The sequence below is a fragment of the Rhamphochromis longiceps genome, linkage group LG23 (assembly GCF_057381845.1).
Source record: "Rhamphochromis longiceps isolate RC_006_pf linkage group LG23, R_longiceps_female_GT1.1, whole genome shotgun sequence".
Classification (NCBI taxonomy): Eukaryota; Metazoa; Chordata; class Actinopteri; order Cichliformes; family Cichlidae; genus Rhamphochromis; species Rhamphochromis longiceps.
In genome coordinates, this window is record NC_140578.1 from 3,606,505 (window position 1) to 3,629,937 (window position 23,433).

Sequence of the window (23,433 nt, forward strand, 5' to 3'; positions counted from 1 at the left end):
GTATTTTTCTATTTCCTGTCTCATTTTACTGAACTCTGTATCTTTGCCTTTATCTGTCTCTACCCATGGACTCACCTATCCATCTCGAATTCAAATTACATACTCGGAAAATGTAAAGAAGAATAAGAACAGTGTTTTAAAAAACAAGCAGTTTTTGCATTACTACAATATATTTACAATATTGCAGGGTTACATACTAGCGTACTGCAAGAACGACTAAAGATCAAAAGCAAAAGGAGGACTTTTGAAGAAGCTCGGTATAGTTTCCCTGGTTTTCCCCTCAGGTAGTGATATGCTGTGGCACATTTTGCTGCTTCGGTGTGTCAGTATTTCCGTCATTAAGCTTTTCGTCTGTGCATGTGTGAAATTCTTGGTATTTTTGCTCTAGTTCAGAAATGAGTGGCCAGTGGCCACCTTTATAAATAAAGAATTTACCTTTTCATTTATATAAAAGTGATTCCATTCCATAAAATATAGCTATTATTTGGGGAAAAGACACCACTGTGAGTTGACAGATCGTCCTTAATCAAGGCATAGAAAATCACATTGGCACATCAGTACAATTTACCCATCAGGGCCTCTAGTGGCTGTATGAATTATTACTGGCTTGCCAGGAACGATGGCAGACACAGGGTGACATCATTACTGTAAAACATCTTAGAAAGAGGTTGAAATGGATTTTTTTTTTTTTAAACTGCGGGAGTCGAGATCACCACAAGTCATCTTTGTGCCCCACCACGACCAAACCTGACTCCCTCTGTTGTCACCCTTTTGTCCCGTCTCTCCTTTGTCACCTTCTTCCTCCCTTGCATCCTCTCTCGCTCTCAGCTGCCAAAGCCTTTTCTGTTTTTCTGGCCAATTATCCTTTTCGTTCATTTCTCTGACCTTCTTTCCCTCTCCCCCATTACACTCTTTTATCCCTCCCCCCTTGTTTTATCTATCTGCCGTATCATTTTTGTTTCCGTCCCTTACACTCTCTTAGCCTTTCTTTCCCCCTTTTAGTAATTTCTATCAATCATCCCTCTCCTTTATGTTCTCGCCCCGCTTCATGCTCTCGCGCTCTATTGCCATTTTCTACTTGGCTCCCTTGCTTTGTGTATTTTGTCCGCTCTCGTCCTTGTTGAGTGCTATATCTACATTTTCTCCTTTCTCTCCCTCTGTCGAGCTCACCTCCGCTGTGTATTTAGTTCTCTATTCTTTCCATTTCTGGCCAAAAAAAAGGAAAGAAAGAAAAAGAAGTCATGTGCACAAAAGCAGATGCAATCTTGCGATCTCGTTCACCTGTGAAAATGCAAACAAACTTTGCTGAAAGCAAATGCACACAAACACATGTGAGTAGGTCTTTGCATGAAGGTGTCTCCCTTTCCAGCCCCTCTCAACATAAAGGACATGTGACATCTCTCTTTGTTCTCCCCCTCTCTCCATCTCTCCTCAGCTTCTCTCTTCTCCATCATTAGACCTCCCCTCAGCTCATCCCATCGTTTTAACTCGATTCCTGTCTGTCTCTCTTTATTAATTCTCCCTCCATCGCTGCCATCAGCCTCACTACCTGTCATTACTCTTTCCTTCCCTCCTCTCTTACATCTTCCTCTTTTACAAAAAAAAAAGTAGTAATCAACATTTTTCCCATTACACAAATAGCTGAGTGCTACAACTGGGGCTCCTATATTTGAATACAACCTTGCCAGATCACTTCAGCAGCCGACCTTTGCAAGGACACTCCAGTCTGGACTTATACGAAGTAGCTGATTGTACAGTTGTACGTTATGCAAAAGGCAGGGTACCCATGTGCAAACGGCCTACAGTAAAGTGGAAAAAATAAATAAAGACAGCCACAGCTAACGGATTTTAAAAATGAGCCTTTAATGACAGGGAAAGTTCAGAGCTCGATAAACTCTCTCACATTTAAAACTTTGAAATCAAGCTAACCTGCAGCTTTTCCACTGTAGCGGGAGAACTGAGATCAAGAAAAAGTTACAGATAAAACTGGGCAGAAGCAAAATCCTGCAGTGGAACAGCACAAAGCAGAAATCTGTGCAAATAGTATATCTTCCGGGATGAAATGAGGAATTATTGTTGTGCTCATTAAGAGGTCTTTATGTCTTACCACAGGCCCTATGATAAACAATTTAGTTATGTAGGGTCATCTAATGGATTGCTTTTTATATGCATTTATAGCTTTTTAATGTGTATATTTGATCACTCACTATATTGCATGATATAGAATATCACATTTGGTACTTTTCTTATTATGGATACTGATTTTTCCTGTCAGTGTTTTGGCTTTATTTGCATAAATGTATGTGCAGTTGTTTTTGGATCTATGTACTGTATCCCTGTAGGTATCTGTAAGTATCACTATTTGTGCTTTTGGCTGACAGAGGATTTCTGCCCCCTGTGTTCATCGCAGGTTAGGACCGGTTGGTGCTTTAACATCCACATGAAAATCAGACACACTGAGAAAAGCCACAGCCTAAAATTTCTTTTTGCAGTATTACAGGGTATGAGCAACTGTGATTGCTCACATTCTCATTAATATGTTTTTTAGCTTGCATGAGACCAAAAGCAAAACATGTAATAGCTATGTTGGTCCACGGTTTAAAATGTAGTATTTTTATAATAAAGGCAGTTGCCGGGGGCATACTGTAGGGATGAGACTCGTCACTTGAGGAACCAAGCAAAATGAAAAGGTCTATTTTAAACCACACCATGATCTTTTCCTAAATTAGGGTTGTTTTGGTGCCCAAAACTAACAGGAAAGCATAAATTTTTTCAACTTTTTATTGATTTGTAGGAAAAGTGGCTAAAACTTTCAAAACCTGAAGTCTATCTCAGCTACTACAGTGCAAGAGGCGGGGTACACCCTGAACAGATCGTTAACCTGTCGCCAGGCTAGCACAAAGATTCACACATACGGGCAATCTACAACCATCCATTTACCCGATCCCACTAACTGCTCACCACCGTGCTGCCCTATAAGGATATCTGACCCCACAAATAATGCCCTTTGTATCATATTTGATACATGAGTTTCTGAGACCTCTATCTCAGCAACATGATCAATACTTGTTATGGACAAAACTCTTTTTTTTTGTCTAAAATTAACATTGTTGTTAACAAAAAGTTGCCAAAAACACCCAATGTATCAAATGCGATGTAATAAATATATCATACACAACATGATATAGCAAAAACAAAAATTGTGGATTTTGTTATAAGGGTTAGTAAACATCTCAGTTCCAAAAAAATCTGAATTTTGCAGGGTGTTTGGGTCTTACAGGGTTTCTTTTACTTTTTTCATACTTTGAGTGCACTGTTTAAAATGTTTCTACCACTCCTGGCTCATTAGAAAAGACATGAACGCACGGATTACCTTTAAACATTTTAGGAACGAGTACAGGGGAAGGAAAACCTCCGTAAGCAGCAAATAATTATTCAGTATGGTGTGCATGCCAAATATAAACTACTAGGACTTAAATCTAAGTCAGTATAAAGAAAATAAAACAGGAATTCCCACACATAGAAATCTGCAGGATTTTAAACACCAAGAGATGATAAGAAGCTAAGAGCTGAATGGGACACAAGCCACAAGCCAGCGTATCTTTTAGAGCATCGCTGATTTACACTGGTAACTTGCTCCAAATAGAAATAGGCTCTTTAAACTGTAAAATGACTGGTCCAAAACTTGTCTCAGCCAGGGTTTCCTTTGAAGAGGCACAAAAGAGGAGCCTGAAATGTAGTAACAGTTGTCCAGTGGGAGTTGGCCAGACAGCAGTAAAGTGACTATTGTACTCTTTGTGCGATCTCTGCAGAGCGGCAGCGACAGCACCCTATGGGAGCCTGGTCTGTTGAAGCAGTTAAAAGCTGAGTTTGATTTAAAACGAACGTGATTGGCACTTACAGTACAGACCACTATTAATGTCTTTGTTTTGATAATACTAAAGTCAACCACTTCGCAAATATGTTTAACTATAGTCTGTAGAACTGAAGATGGAAAATTATATCACAACGTCGGACTGCATTGTGCATATGCACTCCAGTAGTAACAGATGCACCACACGGTCCCCTACAGTAGGCGGGGATAACAGCTGCACTATGAATGCACAATATGACTAATAACGCTTCTGTCTGAACAGTTGAAATTGTTGTACTACAGTATGTTTTGTCTGTTGTAGTCCTGTTTTTAATAAGTTCATCTCCTCTTAACTGCTTGCCCCTCCAACCTCCAATTACACCCACTGATGCCTGCTCTTCTGCCTTATATAATCCCTCTGTTGTGCCACTGCAATCTCATTCAGCACTCAGTGTAAGATCTATGGTGTATGCAGGCTTTGTGGGCATGTGTGTGTGTGTGTGTGTGTGTGTCGCACACAGTGCAAGGCACATGCGCTGGATGAGCATGTGTGTTTGTGTATGTGTGTGGTATGTTAAGCCTGGCAGAGGGGCATTAAGCCAACCGGCTGACATCACTTACCAAGAACACCCAGCACTGCCCACCCAGCGAGCAGAGACAGAGAAGTGCGCACGTGTACTGTGGTGTGTGTATTTGTAACAGACAGTGAAGCTTCATCTGAAGATAATGGGAACTGTAAGGACACAAACAGAGAGCTTGGGAAAGTGAGACTAATCTACTTGGGTTATGTATATTTTCTATTTTTAGAACAGACTGAAATTGGCATGAGCACATAGCCACAGAGGCATTCACAGCGCTCTTAGATTAAAGTGAATCCATCGCCAAATGACATTTAATGAGAGCGTCTTATGTGATGCAGACATTGTTATCGGTGTCCATGGCTGCATTAACCTAAATGTGCTCTTGTGCGTTCGCAAAATTATAGACACGCATGCACAAAACATGAAAAACGGACAACACAGGTGCAATCCATTAGCAACACTAACACAAAACAACAAGTTCACCTCGGTAAAAGCGAAATTGTCATCAACCCCCCAAGGTAACGTGAACAATAATACATAATTATTGTTTGCAGAATAGTTTGGGTAACAAACTGGGTTGTTTTTATTTTTTGCTTCATTTTGTTTTGAAGCCAAAATTTGATAAATACTGTATTAACATGCAATTTTATTATCTCGGAATTAAGAGATTGATTTTAGCAGCATAATGTGTGCAAACAAAGAAATCTGCACTCTTTCTAACGGCCATTACACCTCCGATTGTAGCACCGCGGCTTCTCAGTCAGATCCTCTCCTCACTCGTCACGTCCGGTGTCAAAACACCAAGGTGTCGACAGCCAAATTGCTCGGCCCGAGGCTTTGAGCCAGGATTTCGCTAACCCGTAAGTGACTTCACAGTGGCTACATCCATCTTTTATATATATTAGTTTTGGCACAGACTGAGTAAATTTAATAATATTCCATGAAAGTATTTTCTTTGTGAATGGAAAGGCAACTTTGCTTCTAAGATACTGGCTTGATTTAATATGAAAACTGACCTCTACTGGAAGTAAACTGAACAGGAATGAATTAACAGACCGGAGCAAGTTTAATTTAATTAAACACTTAGTTGCATCTGCAAACTATTACTTTTCTACAAATCTGAAGTCTTTTTTATCCTTTCGAAAAGAAAGCAAAATCTTAATTCTTTGACTTGTGTGCAATTTTTCTTTTTTCCTTAAAGTGAAGCTTTTCACCCATACAGCTGAGGAGAATAAAATCTGCGAATCCTTAAAAATGTTTTCAATTCCCAGTGTAGCCAAACATAAAAAGAAGAAGACAAAAACAGAGAGAGAGGGAGAGAGGAAATACTTGTATACTCATGTTGAGTCTACATCTCACTCACTCCATTATCACTCCTTCATTTTCTGCTTGCTTTTCGGCTCATTATGTCAGTTCAGCAGGCGGGTTACTTTAGATAAATGAGGTAGCAGTGTAATTCTTGTTTATCTGATCGAACTGTAACATCCCACTCTTCTGAACACACTTCATATCTAGCATCCATCTCCTGCTAATAACATACGGACTGCACTGTCATCATCGGGGCACAAACAGACAAAAAGCATTCCTGCATTTCTCTCAATGAAATGCTCTCCCTCTCCCTGCTTCTTTCTTCCCTCGCTCTTGTGTTTCCCTCCTCCTTTCCACTCTTCCATTCTTCAGGGAGTGTTTGCTCTTTCGTTCCCCCACTCTGCCCGCCCTCCCTCCCTCCACCCTCATGGTGCTGAGAGAGTGTCAGACAACAGTGCCAGACTCTCTCTCTCTCTTCCCCTCTATCTCCTCTATGCATTCTGCAAAGAACGCTGGCAGACTTTAAAATGAGCTTTAGGAAGTGGGTCTAATCCAAGGTGATTTATCTAAATGGGACATTCATGTGTGTGTGTGTGTGTGTGTGTGTGTGTGTGTGTGTGTGTGTGTGTGTGTGTGTATGTGTGTGTGTGTGTGAAAAAGCCTTAACAAAAGCATTGTTCACCGATGTCTCTCGGGCGAGCTTGTCTCTTTCATCTGCCCGCCCACGCACACGCACTTGGACACACACACATACCGCCAATGTTAAAACATTTATTAGCACGCTGTGCTAACCCACATCGGAGGTTATGTTAGCAGACGCTGACTTTCTGTTGTGTCCTGTCAGCGGGTGACGACTAAATCAGTCACAGCCGACATCCAGTTTCACTGCAGCTTCTCTTGCAGCCAGTTTCATCAGAGAAAGAGAGTCACAACATTCAGCCGGATAACTGACCTTGAATTTCAGGGGTTTCTATCCTTAAACACATGTGTACAGTATGTTCTGCAACAGAGACTCGCTTGGTCTTTATGAATACTCCTATCTTGTTTGTTTACTTCGCTCCAGACAGTTCAGACAGGTTTAAGATTCTTAAAACGGACTCAATCCTTCCCTACATCTGGCCATGCTTAAATCCCTGCCTGGCCAACTCCCACTCGTGGATGGTGGGGCAACATTTAGCTTAGCACGGTCCGATCCCTTTTCGGGTTCTGCCCTGTGCCTTCCTCCTATCACACATCACTTTTATTTTTTTTTTACTTCCAACTGATTCTTCTCATTTCTCTTTTTCTGAACCCTCCTCCATCATCCTCGTGTAGAAAAATCTGCACTTTCTTCCTTTTCTGGGTTTCTCTCCGTCCCTCTCTCTTCAGCAGTGTCCTTGCTCTGTTTTTTCCCCTCCCTCTCTCTCTCTCTCTCTCTCTGCCAATGCCCTTGTGGCCTCTTTCTCATATTTCTCTTTCATCTCAGTTTTATTCACCCCTTTTTCTATCTATCTCACTGTCCCCATCTCTCTCTCATTGCTTCTATACGCCCTCCTTCCTTTTCTCTACATCCTCCACCGCCCCCCTTTCCTAAGCAGTCTGTGACTGTAATGTTGCTGAAGAGAACACAGTGTGTCATCCTGAATCAGACAGATGAGCTGGGAGTGGAGTAAGAGGCTGAGAGCACTGCATTAATCCACACACACACACACTAACACACACATAGTCCCTGCCTGAGGGGCTGAACGGACAATGCACACAGATATATACTTGCACACACACATGCACACAAACTAAGACAGAGAAACCATGCACAAACACATCCTCACAATGCTCCAGAAAATGACTGCATGAGACAAAACATGAGCAAAAGCATGAAAAGCCTGATACACACCGTGATTCTAAAAGAAACCCCATTAATGTAAGCTTTCTAGGTAATAAATTATGTAAGAAATGAAATACCAATAGTATTAAATGTTACTTATTTACTACTGTGACCAACCAGTGGGTTTTTTCTATCTCAGTTTTCTTTTAATCGTTTTAAATTGGAAAATTGAGTAGTATGATGTTTCTAAGTTTTGATATTAATGTAATGAATGCCAACTAATCCTTAAAATGCAAACTTCTGCAGTAAAAGCTTTTCAAAAAGTTGCCATAAAACAGCAGGAGGTGTAATGCTAGCCTACAGCCACTAGAGGAGGCTTAGCTTAGTTTTGAAGTTATCTGTTGATACTGTCAGACTTGTTGATCAGTTTCACAAAAAGCAGGTGTGTAACATCAAACAAGGCCTATTGAGGATATAATATGAGTAACCACGTCTTTCACTGTTGCATTATTGTCCACAAAAGCTTAGCATGCACTAAAACAATAAGCTATAATCACTGCTCACGTTATTCTTAGTTACTCCTTGCTCGTACTGGGTTTGACCCTATTTTGCCTTTAAAACGGTCTCAGCTCTTTGTGGCACGGATTCAACAAGATGATGTAAACACTCCTCAGATTTTTGGTACTTATTGACATGATATCATCACACAGCTGCTGTCAGCTGCACATCCACGATGGGAATCTCCTGTTTCACCACATCCCAAAGGTGCTCTACTGGATTGCGATCTGGTTACTGAGGAGGACATTTGAGCGCAGTGAACTCACTGTCATGTTCAAGAAACTGGTTTTGTTTGAGCTTTTTGACAGTAATCCTGCAGGAAGCAGCAATCAGAAGATGGTTACACTTCCCTTTTGGTAATAAAGGCACGGACTTGATCAGTTAGAGTACTCAGCTAAGCTGTGGCACTTAAATGATCCTCAGTTGGTACCAACAGGGACACGGTTAGCTAAAATAAAAATCACCACATCGTTACACTACCAGCGGCAGACTAAACTGTTGATACAAGGCAGCATGGAGCCACGCTTTCATGTTGTTTACACTAATTCTGACCCTACCATTCAAAGAAATCAAGACCTTCTGTTGTCCAGTTTTGGTGAGCCCATGCAAAGTGTACCCTCAGATGCTTTTCTGCATACCTTAGATGTAAAAGGCAGTTATTTGAGTTACTGTTGCCGTATTGTCAGCTCGAAACGCTCATTCTCAACACGGCTTTTTGAGCTGCCACTCACTGGATATTTTCTCTTTTTCAAACCAGTCTCTGTAAACTCCGACACGACTATAAAGCGACATTCAAAGCCACATAAATCAACTTTCTTCCTCATTCTGATGCTCCGTTTGAACTTCAGCAGAACATCTTGACGAGGTCTACATGCTTTAAATGCATCAAGTTGCTGCCGTGTGATTGGCTGATTAGATATCTGCATTAAGAATCGCCTGTGTAAAATTTGTAGTGACTACAGTATTTGCCATGTTCAGTCTAATTTTTAGGCTTCTTGAATTATGAAACGAATGCTTTGGCTTCGAATCCCGAGTCTCCACTTGCTGTTTGACACTTAAGGCACTTTGAATTTTTTAAAATCATCGCTTTATGTTTCAACGGTAGCTTGAAATGATGACAGCTCTATTGTTCGCAGTCCCCTCGTACAGGAAGGGAAAACACAATTATAAAATATATAATTTCATACCAAGCGCTTCATCCTGCGATTGTTTTTTATCATGAAACGTAATGCTACAATATTTTGTCTCTTGCTAGCAGCATGGCTCTTCATTAACCCTAGACCCCTGCAGCTCCACTGTACCTCACTTACACACATAGACACAAACGCAGTGATGGAGAGGCCACCTAATGTGATTCCCAACTGCGAGCTGTCACCCTCCAGTAGACATGTCTTTTTTAAACTCTATATTAAAGGGGCTGGGCAGTCCACCCCTCTGTAAGAGTTTTGTCTTGTGTTTGACAGTAGAGATGAGAGGAGAGCTGCAGCAAAGGCAATTCTCTGTGCAGAAAAAAAAAGGCTTCTGAAGGCATTAACTCCTACAAAGAAAAGAAAATGGAGAAGACGAGGGCAAAACTGACTTAGAACTGACTGTAAAACTTTCAGCCATAAAATCATCATCAAGGAGTTTTTTCCAATCTTAGGCCCACAAGCATCCCACTCTCTTACCCTCATGTTGCCTAGAGCCATGAAGGAAGGAGAGAGAGGAGAGGTTAAAACAAGAGGTTCAACCGTAGGTGACTTTGGAAGTTTTATGACGCAAGAAAACAACTTTATCACTCCTTTCCTTTCAAATTCCTCTGAGCCTCGCGCTCTTTCATCTGTTCTTTGCGAGATCCAACCTCAGGCCACGCTGGGCGAACGCAGCTCTTCAGGTGGAAGTCTCGCTTGCGCACCGTGCGAGCATGTGACCGACATGTCTACGCCCGCTGATTAACCAGGGCTACAATGTAACCTTATTTAAAAATACACAGTGGAATTCCAGGAGAGCAGTGAAATCTGAGAGCCATGAATTATAAATGCAACTGCCGGATAAGAGCAAGACTCCCACAGACACTTAATGTGCACGTCTTGATGTTTGTCTGTGTGTGCGCATGTGTGTGTGTGCACGTTGCCAGTGAGCCGGCCCAGTAGCTTAGCCAACATAAAACATATATCCCATCCAAAGAGCTACAGAGACTCGCTCTGCCAAACATAGAAATATACTACATCCAAACCTGGCTGTGTTATTTTACTGCGGCAACACGCCACAAACAGGAGCAATTTGAGGGGGTTATGGCATCATCTCTTGAAGCGTGAAATGTGTAAAACGTACCCATTGCCAACTATAGAATTAAAGTGGTAAATGTGTGGAAAAAGCATCTCCCCAAAAGTTTAATGCCATAAGGAGAGAGCTAGCAGCACAGTGAAACTTGCACCTTCTGTGTACACACACACACTACAGCTACTTTCTAACTTCAGTTTATTTTTCGTGTTGATTTGTTTGTGCCTCATTCTCTCAAATAGTTTATTGAACACGGGGCATTTCCAGTCTATTGCTATTAGTCAATTAGTATTTCTCAGCACTATTACCTCCATTTAGCAATTATCATTAGCCTAAAGATGATTAATACAAAGAAATGTGATTTGTAAAACCTGCAATTCCCAACCACACTGTGATTAAACTGAATAAAAGAATTCGTGTTTACAAGAATAAAGGAGTTATTTGTGGTTTTCCACATAAAAAAACTGTCCTTCAAATGTAATTTCGTACACCAGCAGCTCAGTTAACACCTGTTTTCAACATGTCCCAAAGCAAAAATCATAACACCGGTTCATTTGTGATAAATGCACAAATGCTGCAGTTCTGAGAAGTTACCAGAGGAATGGCCGATCAAGCAACGCCACCACATGCTGGGTAAAGACATTATAGCAGGCAAAAAAAGTAATGTAAATACATTTTATAGACCACCACTAGAAAAATTTATATGTGCAAGTTGTTTGATACGAGGTATGCCCCCCCTGGATGTGATACAAGCAGTCACCCATCTGCACATGAACTTCTCAAGTATCCGCATCTGCTGTTGAGGAATTGCTCTGCATTCCTCAGTGAGTGCCGCCTGTAGCTGTACGTTGCATCGTTGCTGCCTCTGATGAACATGTAAGCCCAGCATGTCCCAGGCATGCTCAATAAGATACATATCAGGACTGAAGTCTGGCTACGCAAGCTATTTTGGTACTTTGTGGGTGGGCGCTGTCCTGCTGAAACGACCGCAGAGCAAGATGCTGCTCCGAAAATGGGACAAGTGCAGGTAGAGCCAAGAACAATCAGATCAGAGATGCGAGCACGCAGCAACAGCCCGACCTGGGTTGACTCAATCGTGGCATGATGGCGTGTTGTGCAAACACTATTATTTTCATCTTTTTTGTGGTGTGAGACTATTGGCTTGAGAATGCAGTAAACGGAAACATTTCTGATGTGGTTCGTTCGTGTTCAGGAAACAAATTACCGACTGACTGATTCTAAAACCAAATCAACGGGAACCAAAAAGTACTCACAGAATACTTTTGAGGTTTACTAAAATGGTTTACTAGGAAAGCAATTTAAAACAAAGACTGAAGCGTATTTCAACTTGCATGTCTTTTTTTAACCAGTATACTTTTTTTTAACCGCTCTAAAGTGACTGCCTGTATGAAACAAGCAGCAGGCTTTCTGATGCCGAAGAGACACCCAGACCTCCCACCTTTAGGCACAAAGTATATGTTTCTTAACTGTCATGTCATCTTGAATGTAAAGCTTTTACAGTTTACAAGAACTTACACGCGCTCCAGTTATGTGTAACTACCTTCCTACTTTCCAACCCCTCACCCTGGTATTTAAAGAGCTTAAAACTGATGAATAGTAAAGGCAGGAGCAGTGCAGCATGGTGCGCAGAGCCCCAGCCTGTGGAAACAGGCCTCAGTGTGGATGACAGGCCTAACGAGCTAAATATAGCCTTCTGGGTTATCTCCTCTGTGGGCGCAGCGAGTCCGTTGTTGCTTCACATTATTTACGTGTCTGTGCGTGCACCCTCTCTCTCCTTCTCCATCTCTCTCGCCCTCTCATTTCACGCCCCCCCCCAACCACACACACAAACACATCGCTATCTCTTTCTCTCGCACTCTGTGTTGCATACTCTTTTTCTCTCTCTCCCTTTCTGTCCATTTCATCCCTTCGCAGCATCTTTTTCCTCAGTCTCCATCTTTCCGTCCCCTGGTATCCCTCTTTCTCATTTCTTCTCTCTCATTCCTTTTCAGCTTTTTTTCCACACTCTTTCTCTCTCATCTCTCTCCCTCTCTCTCCCTCTCCTCTTTTATTCTCTTTATCTCTGCCTCCTTTTGTATCCCTTCCTCCCTCAGCAGCTCCCTGTTTTTTTTTCTTCTGTCTGACACTCTCTGAGCCTTTTTTTCTCTCAAGCTATCTTTCCCTTTGAGCCTCTCTTTCTTCTCTCTCTCATTTTCTCTCCCTCTTTCCCTCCCTCTCATTTCTGAGCCATGCCTATGAAGTAGCATTACACTGCGTTAGCCATCCACTACAATACAGTGAGCCCTTGTTCAAATATTATAGCCTGCGGTGCTAACGCTCTGCTATGCTAACCTATATGGGTATGTCATCAGCATCTGCAGCTCCCTGACCTCCTGCAAAAGGCAGCCGTTAAAGCCCCGTGTTTAAACACACAGCAGCGGATACTGTGTGTCATTCCTCCTCCATCCACAGCGGTCACAGAGGTTGTGACATATGATATGCACAAGTTCGATTAAATCCCGCTGACTATTGAAAGACACGGAAATGTATCTGTTCTGGCATGCCGCTGCCCCTATTGTATAAGAAAGGGTGGTGAAGATTTACACTGGGGAAGACGGATGTTTATCTAAGCTTTTTCTTCCCCACAGTAAATGTGTGAAGCTAAAATGGGGAGTGCCTGAATTGCTCAAGTTGTCCACATTGTACCGCACCATATTTATGTGCGCATGCATCTTCTTGATTTTTATAATGAGAAGCACATTAAAAACTTTATAATGAGGTCAGTTTGACAACCTTTCATCTTTAATGCACATGCTTTTGTGTTGTTTGGAATCCTCAATCAGCATTTCGTCATCCAGTTGCTTGAATTTATTGATATGCAGTATGCCATTAATTTAAAGTTTTATAGTGTTTATGCAGCTGCCAGAAAATGCAATAACTTTAAAATGTAATGAAAAGGCTCCCGTATTGGGAGTAAGTGACAAATCATGGAAATACAATTAAGTGAAATCAGAAATTCTGTTATAACTCAATTGTAAATCAGAATAAGTGAATAATAAATAACTTTAATATGAGCTTGCATACCTTTTGCTGAACAGCCACTTAGATTGCAAGCAGCACAGCGGATTTCTGTTCCAGTCGTTTTAAAGATGTCATTATAACCTGAGTGAGCGACCTGAGCAACATGCAAATCTGCTGGTGAAACACTCAGTCTTCTTCTCGTGAAACTAAAATATTTGTTAGACAAAAGAATTGTACAATCAGCGTGTTATCTCAAGACATTTTCACACATGAACTCAAGCCAATTTTGAGATAATGAGGTTGGCTATTTTCCACAGTTGTTCTTTCTCACAGCAGGATATAGCCTGCTTCAGACGCGCTGGCACAACTGGAAGTATTCTGTGTCATTTGGCAGCAGCCTGGATGGTGCGTGCAGGAGGGGAACACTGTACTACTATCTGTGTTATTTGCACATCGGTACAAAATGACATCACGCAGACTCTGGCTCACAGGTTGACTGGCTTACGTCTGATCCAACAGCACGAGGCAGTTGTGCTCTCACGTATCGCCCAGAAATGTTCAGGGTTGCAGTGCATGCGTGAAAACAGTTTCAGTGACTTCAATCACACAATTGTCCAAACATGCTATATTAGCTGAAAGAACTATTAGGAGACACTGGACGGAAGTAAGGGTCACAGCAGTAAGCCACCCAAGTGCAGTGAGCTGAACAATGGCGCATTTTCTTCTTCTTTTACTTTCATTTCCAGTTTGCAGACTAGTTTTTATCTTCCATGCACTCTACAGGTTGTTTCGTTGTGCTTACGACCAAAGCACTTGCATGGAGGTTTTTAGTCTTTTTAGTCTGCCCCAGGGCAGCTGTGGCTACAACTGTAGCTTGCCTCCACCAGTGTGTGAATGTGTGGATGACTGGGTGTGTAAAGCGCTTTGGGGTCCCTAGGGGGGACTAGTAAAAGCGCTATACAAATACAGGCCATTTACCATTTATATGTAGCGCAGTCTCTGCGACTAATTTAACCTAGCGACAGCTAGCAACCCCTAACAACACCTCTCCAGCTGGTCAGGAATTACACTATTTCCTTAGCGATCAGAGGCTGTCAGGCCTTACCAAACTACTGTACGTAATAAGAATAGCAACTGCTAGAGAGTGTTCTTATGCTCTTTTATTTTTAAAAAAAAGGAATTTTGTTTTATTTGGAGAAATGCATGTGTTACAGCATTTGGCATGCACTTGTATCAGGTCCTCGTAAGGACAGAGGAACAAGGTCGTGTGCAAGTATGGATGAATGAACGAGTACCCTGTACATCCTGTGTGTGGGTGGGTGTCTGTGTGGGTGTGGGTGTGTGTTTATCTGCTGATCTCCTGCCTGTCTGTGGCCATCTACATCCATCTGTCTGTCTGCCAGTTTGCCTGTTTAGTGCTCTCTCTCTCTACCTTTCTCTCTCTTTTGTCAGTCTATCTGCCAGTCTGCTTCTCTTCTCTCTCTCTCCCTCTTTATGTCTCTCCATCTGTGTGTCTATCTAGCTTACGGCCCTGATCCTGCCTGCTCTCCCAGGTTTATGAAATGCGAGCAGCTTAGCAGATGGTGCATATCGTATTCTGGTCGGCTCTGTGTGGGTTTTGTACCACAGACGAAGGCTTACGATACATGTGAGCCTTTAGTCGCGCAGACACACCGACACGAGGAGCTCAGGCTGTTAGCACACGGGAGAAAACAGAGAAAAAGAAGAGCCAAAGAAAAAGACAATATAAAAGGTCTGAATGAGGAATAAAATATGGCGAGAGATACGGAGGCAGGTATGAGAGAGCGAGATAAACGGCGTGTGAGAAAAACTCTCGATAGCAAAGACTCTATTGTGCAAATGTGCAAGCGTGTTCTGCTGTTATTGATATTTAAGATACTTCCCTCGATATATACCATCTATTTGATTTTAACCCAGCAGACTCCTCTCAGAGAGCCGAGAGCCCTGGTCAGACTAGTCAATTAACATATAGCTTTGGTAAAGATGTGACTGGACTCACCATGATGTAGTGCCTCTGCATCTCAGTCTTCTCACTGGCCAGCTTCTCACACTCCAGCTTCAGGCTGCATGAGGGTGAGAAAAAGCACAAACACATGAATGAAATGGTTTACTTGAATCCAGTGAAATAATTTACACAGGACTCAGGACATAGTTTAGGTTGCTATGCCATACATGCCAAAAAAATACTATTTAAGGTCTAAGGTCTGCTTAAAGTAGCACAGAAAATGTTCACCTTTATAGCAGCAACAGCCAGAAGGGCGTCTCTCATTCTTGACTGCAGTTCACCACAGAAACAACACGTGTGTGGGAAGGTGTCCGATTCGGTGCTACCAAGTGCAACGTTTTTTCAATTCTGCTTAAACTGCACATTTGCTCTGCATTTTTATTATTGTTATCGTTTCTAGACGTGACAGATATTTAGAGTGCGTGGTTTTAAAACGAATCAACAGTGATTAAACGAAGAAAGTTCCAGTGGGTCATTATTATGAAAGGCGTTAGTGATGCTCTTTGATTTTGTAGATATGTGTGTGTTTTGCACAGATCCACCACACCCTGCAGTGAATTACTGTTAATGTATCACAGCAGGCTGTTCAACCTGCCCGCTGAGGTGTGAGAAAGAGGCTTTTATTTTTTAACCTAACTCTTTATCTCTATTAGCTGAGGTCATTTCAGGTCAACCAGCCGTGATAAGCTGATCAGTCACCTCCAGCAGTTAAAAATAAAAGACCTGAATTACCTAACTTTCTTTTTTTATGTTGGAAACTCAGTTATACTGTTGAAAAAAAATGCAGTATTTTAAAATTAGATGTGATATATTTATTTCTTATTAATATCGTGTTAAGGTTGATACGGACAGACACAATGATAGCATATTTCTCCCCAAATTAGTGTAAACGGATGCCTATTAGACTGAAACTTATGTAGAGACAGCTAAAGAGAAAGAATTTGGTATGACAGGCATCCCATATTTCCTTATAAAGATTAAAGGACACATGTGCAGCCATTCTATCTTTATTATTTGAACTGAATTACAATTTGTTGTTTCTATATTAAGACTAGAAGAGCGTTACTGGTTTCAAGCTTCTTCAGGAAGCTTGTTTCGTTTCCCAACAATATTTATGTTTTTAAATAAATTTGTGTATCTGCACGCATGCACAAATGGATTTGTGTAATGTGTTTTGGGTACCTGTGATACTGAGCCTGGAGGAATTGGAATTCCTCCTTGATTCGGTCCAGAGTTTCCAGGACTGTGAACTTGAAAGACTGGCCAGGTTGCAAGGGGACCTGCACAGGGGAGAAAACAGAACAAAGAGTGGTTGAAAAACAGATAGAGAGGTGTGAATGTGTGTGTGCCTGTTCGAGAGCAGACTGTAAGCACTGCTGTAAATGTGCAGGTGCATGTGAACCTGCATACTGGAGTGTGTGCGAGAAACTGTAAGTGTGTTTGTGTGTTTTTGTGTGTGAGGGAGCAATGCACGAGGAGGAAAAAAAGCCAAGATGAAAGTGAGAGGGAAGGTCACTTCCCCTTCCCACACATCATAAAAGCCTTGTCCTCTCTCTCTCTGTTCTCCTCCTCCTCTAATGACTCTGCCTCCTTCTCTCCACTGCCCCCCTATCCTTTCTTCCTCTCCTCTCGCTCTCCCTCGCTTCCACATTAGCATCCTCTTCACTCTGGCAGGCTGCTAATGTATTCCAGCCTACAAAGAGCTGAGAAGGGAGGAAACATCAAATGAATAACTTATAGGGAATCACGGCATCGTCGCTCACCTGCTAAAAGCCAAAGAAGGCCCAACAAAACAAGCATCTCCCAAGGGTCCCCCACCACCAGCCCTCCGTGCCTGTCTAAAACGCTTTCGACAGCAGCCCTGCTTCTCCATAGTCTTCGCAAAGTTTGAGAAACGAGGCCAGTGTTGATGTTTTTCGATGCAGAAGTTGTTTTGTTTGGGGATGGGGCTGGAGTACGCGGAAGAGCACGAGCGTGTTTTTAATGACACTGTCAATCCTCGGAGGACATTTTTATGTAAGAAGACACCAGTTTTTTTTTTCCATTCTTCTCCTACTTCCTCCGAATTTAGACTGATTAATTTTTCTGTATTATGACGCTCACTGCGAGCCTAGCAGACTGGCACCTGGCAGTCTGCTAGGCTCGCACTTCTTATGACCTGTCAGAGTGCAGTCTCACCACTATCCCCTTTAAATTCCTTTGACAAGGACAACTCATCTGCTTCCAGGCTGCAAATAATCCCCGCTGTGACCATGAGCCCCCCCACCAAAGCCAAGAGCATGGCAGTTGAGGACAGAAGCCAGATTCCTGTAGTGTTTGGAGATTAAAGGGGAATTTATGCTTCTGTGTTGTATCTATGCTGCACAAAAACCCAAAAGCCTGTGTTGTAACCCGATGTGCGTCTTGCTATAAAAGTAACAGCACGTCACGTCGTTGCAGCCTGCAGCCACAATTTTTCCCAATCAACTGTAGGAAAACGGATCAACTTGAAGAGAAGCGCCAAGTAGCATTTCGTCAGGGAGACTGCAGAGCAACACAGGCGCGCAGAAGTGTAAACTGAGCTAAGTCTTCCGCTGTCCTACAGGTGCATAACTCAATGCCAACATCTTTTCTGCCTGTATCACAACTATCACACTTGCACTAGGGACAATTTTGAGAGAATCACACATAGCTGCCTATTTCGGACACGTTTGCTTTGTTTGGTTTAGGTGAGCTCTGCTGTACACTAGTGGTAAATGCACCAGAAAATTAGCTCCGTTCTGACATTCTGCAATCTGAAATCACACGGACTTCGTACCAAGGAGGTACCAGCTAATGTCCAGTCAGATTGCATCAAACATTTGCACCTTTGTCAAGTAAGTTTTAAAAGTTCAGGGCTGCACTGCAGGAGCAAAAGGCTAACGGTGGTTATTAAGCAGAGGCTAATACGCCCTTGTTAAAGTTTGTTGATATCATATTTATTTCATAGCTTTCTTTTGGTTGCTTTGGTTATCCAAATCAACTATTGTTTGTCTCTATACCTATCCACGCGTCCTTCTGTGCAGTCATCCATCCAATCAGAATGAGCAGACTGGTGCTGTCGCTATGGCGCAGTTGGGTGGCTATCGGGCAACAGCCACGGCTAAAAGATTGGCGGTTTCAGTGGTGGCTCTTCATTAGTCTAGACAAGCACAATTCAATTAGATTTCAATTAGTCCGACGGTGGAGGTCAAAGACGCGGTGGGTTACGCAGTAATTAATCCGGGGAGCCGAGCTGAGCCCGAGCTTAACTGAACTGAGGCAGGCATGGTGGGGACGTCTAGATGGGTGGACGGACGCAATACACACAAACCCCCAGGGTGTGTGTGTGCGCGCGTATAAGGGAGGGCGTAGATGGGATACATGATGGTGTCTGCCAACAGATCCCCACCGACCTTGATTCACACCACAGACACCCAGTGGGGGAGGAGAGGCGGGAGTGTGTGTGTCGGGAGGGGGGGGGGGCTTGCAGACCATGATCTGGCACACACACACACACACACACAGCATAAGCTTATTGAAAAACACATAAACAAACATACACTGTGCATGTAGGTTCACAATTTAAGTACACAGTGCCACACAAACGACGCACAAACTCACACAGGGAGGGTAGGGACAGAGGGATGGATTGACTGGGGGGGGGGGGGGGTCAGAAGAAAGATAGATACTCATCTGACAGACAGAGGGGTGGATGGATTGAGGGATGGAGGGTGTGATAGACTAGTCTGACATTCTTCCAGAGGAATGAAAGAACGAACAGAGAGACAGATGATGAAAAAGTGGTGTGGCTGCTGACTGAGAGAGATAGCCAGCCATTCATCCGTCTGACACTGAGGCGAGGGGAAGAGGACATAGGGAGAGAGAGACACAGACTCAGACCGACCGGGTAAAAGAGAGAGAGATGCTGTGTTTGCTGTAGTCAACACAGCCCGGTCTCTCTACCCTGTCCGTCGGCCTGTGGTAATACTGCTTCTACCATCTGCTGCCATGCACACATGAGCACACAGACAAAGTGCTGCTGGCTCAGCAGCACTAAGTCACATAATAAAGCCCATAGTCACAGATCGGGATTATACAAGAGATCTGCGAGTCACAACCGTTGGTGTCGCCACGGCGTCCTGTGCTGCGCGCTAATGAGAGAGACCTGAATCCTTTCATCTGCTGGACAAAAACTCGAAAAATGTCTTACTTTTGATTTGCCAGTTGCACCTTTTTGAATGAGTTTCAAAGAGCCTGGAGCGATAAAGCTTCTTATGCACGAAAAAGGAAATGAAAAATACAACAAAAAAAAGTTATAAGGTCCCGAGGCAAAAGGAGAAATATTCCACGCTTGCGCTGAGCTCTTTCTGTCAGAATGAAAAGACCAGCATGGGAAGCTGGAATGAAAATAGTTCATGCTTAAATGTAATAACAGGAGACTTAGTGTCTTACTCAAGGACACTTAAGCCAGTAAGAGTAAGATTGAACTTCTGCGAGAGAAGCATCAGCAAGCAATGCTCTATGTACACCAAACAAACACTGTTGTTTGAGTGTATGTGTGAGCCTTCTCTCCTATATTGTGACAGATGGCAGACCAGACTGTTAGGGGTCCAGTAGGGCGTCACGATGAGCCAAAAAACAGCCTAACGCCTCCCATGTTTTTATGTGTGACTGTGTGTGTCTGTGTGCGTGTGTGCATTTCAGAGAGAGCACCATATCATCCAGCATAAGATAAGATAAGATAAGATAAGATAAGATAAGATAACCTTTATTAGTCCCACACGTGGGAAATAGGGGATCCTGAAACCCAAAACTGATCCAGTTAATCTAGGAGGTGGAGGTGGAAGAGGGGAGAGGAAGAGAAATAAAGGTCACTTGTGCATAAACACACACACACATGCACCATGTGGGCCAGCAGTCAATCACAATTTGGACGAGCTGGCATGGGTAAGCAGAGAATTAGGAAGGATTATGTATATGGTAGGAAGCGAGGGGAGGGGAGTGGTGGTTGAAGCCTATTTTACCGTGTCACGAGACGGCACGGGGGAGGGACCCACCTGCTGGACGCAACTATTACCTGTCTGTCAACTGATCCACCTGTCAGGAGTTTGACTGCAAGGGCTGTAAGGACATAACGACCCTCAGCCCTGACAGATTTTCTAGGTGTGGCCAAGTTTTGGTGGGCTGGTGTCGTGACTTTCTGAAGGTTGATGTTGACCTCCAGCTTGAACTGGGACACTCTGGAGGTGAGCGAGTAAGAATGAGCAACTCCAATCCGCAGTAAAATTGGTGGATTTGCATGATCTGGACTGGAAACCTGCTGCTTCACGAGTTCCAGGCAGAATCCAGAGGAAGATTGATAGGAGGATCATTGCGGCATCTGCAACGATGTGGATGCTTTAGCGCTCTGTTGATTTACTGGTCAATCTATTTTCCTATCCTCATCTACTGCCATGAGCTGTGGGCATTGACTGAAGAGATACAAGTGGCAGTAATGTGCTTCTTCAGAAATATCATAAAATATTTACAAAGCAGTTTCTTAAATAATTGAAATCCTGCATTGTTTCTATGCCTGCTTATTTCCATCAGGCGCAAACAAACTACCTTGCACCATCATATCAGTCAAAATAAAAGAAAAACCAACTGCGGGACGTGAATCACGCCACCCATGTTTGGTGCCAGCATCAATTTGAGTGTGGATACTACAAACAGAATAAAGACACACATTACTCTGGTGTTTTAATTAATTTAATCATTTCTTAGGTGAAAAACTTAGCATCGTCAAATCTCATGTAGCCTTTACAAACTGTCATTCAGTAAATGTCACTAGTCAATGTCACGGTACACACACGGGCACTCGTTTTTTGTGGGAAAAGTATTAAAGACTGTGAATTTGCGCATGAATACTTTTTCCAACTATTCAATTCACGTCTGTTTTCTGTACTTTTTCAGTTATTTTTTTAAACTGCCAGGTATCAGGTCAGCCTGCGTCTGTGTCAGTCTCTCTGCCTGTCTGTCTTCTGTTCAAGCTGCTGCCTGTTCTTCCAGCACCGATAGCTGCTGCACGAGAGGCAACTGTGAAACAGATTCAGGTCTGGGAATGAAATGATTCTTTCTGTCTGCTTGTCTCCTCCACCTATCTGTTTAGCCCCTGGCACACTTTCCACCATCACATAAGTATTCGCACGGTATAAGCAGGCATGCCTATGCATGGACGCATTCATTCAACCAAAACACCCACAGAACACTTTTCTCTTTTGTTTTTCTTTTTCGTGCCCTTTCGCTTGCCGTTCGGGCTCATTCTTCCCTCCTTCTTCTCTTCTGTCGCTCTTTACTCATCCTTCCTGCTCCCTCTTTTTTCCCCCCTTCCCCTGTGTGTCTGTCTGAGACAAGCAGAGACACATTCAGATAGCACATGAAATAATAATTGGCTGGTGAAATATTTAGGAAAAAAGGCACACGAATAGATGAGAAATGCCAAGTGTGGCAGAGGAGTGTCAGTGCCCCTTGTGCATGTGTGTATATGTGTGTGCGTGTGTGTGCTGTGCGCACGCCTGCATATGTGTGAGCTTGAGTATTTGTGTCTGCTGAAGTGAGCAGTAACATCAGGAACAGCTCCTTGGTTTAGGCTGTGTGTGGATGAAAAGCTAAACATAGAGGCTTAAGTGAAGGATGGTAATGTAACGTACCTACATATCAGCAAGGTTTTTATGAAGCCCTCAGAGTTTCATTTTTGTAAGTCTGTCCCTGCATTTCCACTCAAAAGTATTTATTACTAAGAGAAAAACACTCATCCAACAGTCCCGTTTAGAGGTTCTGGCTCTTTCTTTGTGCTGAGAACTCGGGGACATCTTTTGCTATTAACAGTTATTTGGTTTTTCAAGCCTTTAAAAGCTTAAATCTTAACAAACTAACACTTAAGGAGATGCAGTCCGGACAGTTTAGGGAAAACGGGTTGGGACATTGTCTGAAGCAGTTTTGTCTCACACGTATCACACAGCAGGAGAAAATCCACTTCAGATGCATTCCCCCTACTGGAGACTCTCAGTGTGGTTTAGTCGAAGAAAGCGCCTGAAAGGAGCGTGCAGATTTTTAACCGCAGCATTTTCACAATGGCACAAATCAGCGCAATTGGTCATTACACAGCCTTTGGATTAGGCTGTTTAATGCCGGGGTCTGACTGAGTAGGACATTTGGATTTTCACATACTCCTCCATGAGGTTCAGAAACAGCTACAGTCGGTAAGAATTTGAATCAAGACTGTTTCCGGCTGAGAACCGGCACAAAAATCATCTAATGCATCAGAATTGCATTCTTCAAGCTTGAAATTCCTTTCATCTATCTGGGATATTTTGGTCTTCCATATGAAAAATCATCAGTACTAAAAATTTGGACAGTTTGATATAGTCAAGCTTATTTCTTTTAAACTCTATAAACTTCTGTTAACTCAGGTAACAAAGACTTTGTCCCAGAATTATACACAGACCAATTGCGCTCAAGTGCACAGTCGCTCCCCGGAGGCACATTCTGAGCGAGGAAAAACCCTGACGTGGTACAATAATTATTTCAATTTCATTGTAGTAAAGCTTCAGCTCACTCTGAGATAATAACCCAGCTGGGTGGATGCTAATAAAGAACAAAAAAAATATTTTTTCAGCAATCGAGAGGAGGATCAATTAAAAAAAACTTAACAAAACACAACTGCAAGCTAAATCAAATGCGCTGCTTGTATCAATAAGATCTAATCAATGTCAGTCAGTGTTCCAGTAGCCCGAAAGTGAAATAGACATTGAATCAGCCCGTCAGTCCACTAGTTACCAGTCAGTCAGAAAGCAAGCCAGTTAAAGCTGCAGCTCACCAGTCAGCCGTTAAGCCAGAGGTGGATTACAAATAAGGGAAAGATTGGCAGCTAAATGAGTCTCTGGACTCGATCCAAGCCTCGCTCTGATCATTTCTTTTAATGGCAAAGAAAAGAACACAGAACGCAGGATTTGAGGATGAAAAAAGGCCTGTTTTTAAT

At 42.7% G+C, this 23,433-nt stretch overlaps 1 protein-coding gene across 2 annotated transcripts in view; it reads right to left on the reverse strand.

Annotated features, from left to right (window-relative positions):
- The window catches only part of tle2b (TLE family member 2, transcriptional corepressor b), an 83,106-nt gene that overhangs the window by 54,162 nt on the left and 5,511 nt on the right, over positions 1 to 23,433 (reverse strand). For both annotated transcript variants that reach the window (XM_085399506.1, XM_085399507.1), the window contains exons 2-3: positions 16,596 to 16,693; positions 15,408 to 15,471 (exon numbers count right to left, since the gene is read on the reverse strand). In XM_085399506.1, the coding sequence (XP_085255632.1) occupies positions 15,408 to 15,471; positions 16,596 to 16,693 (162 nt within the window). The remainder of the gene's footprint in view (positions 1 to 15,407; positions 15,472 to 16,595; positions 16,694 to 23,433) is intronic.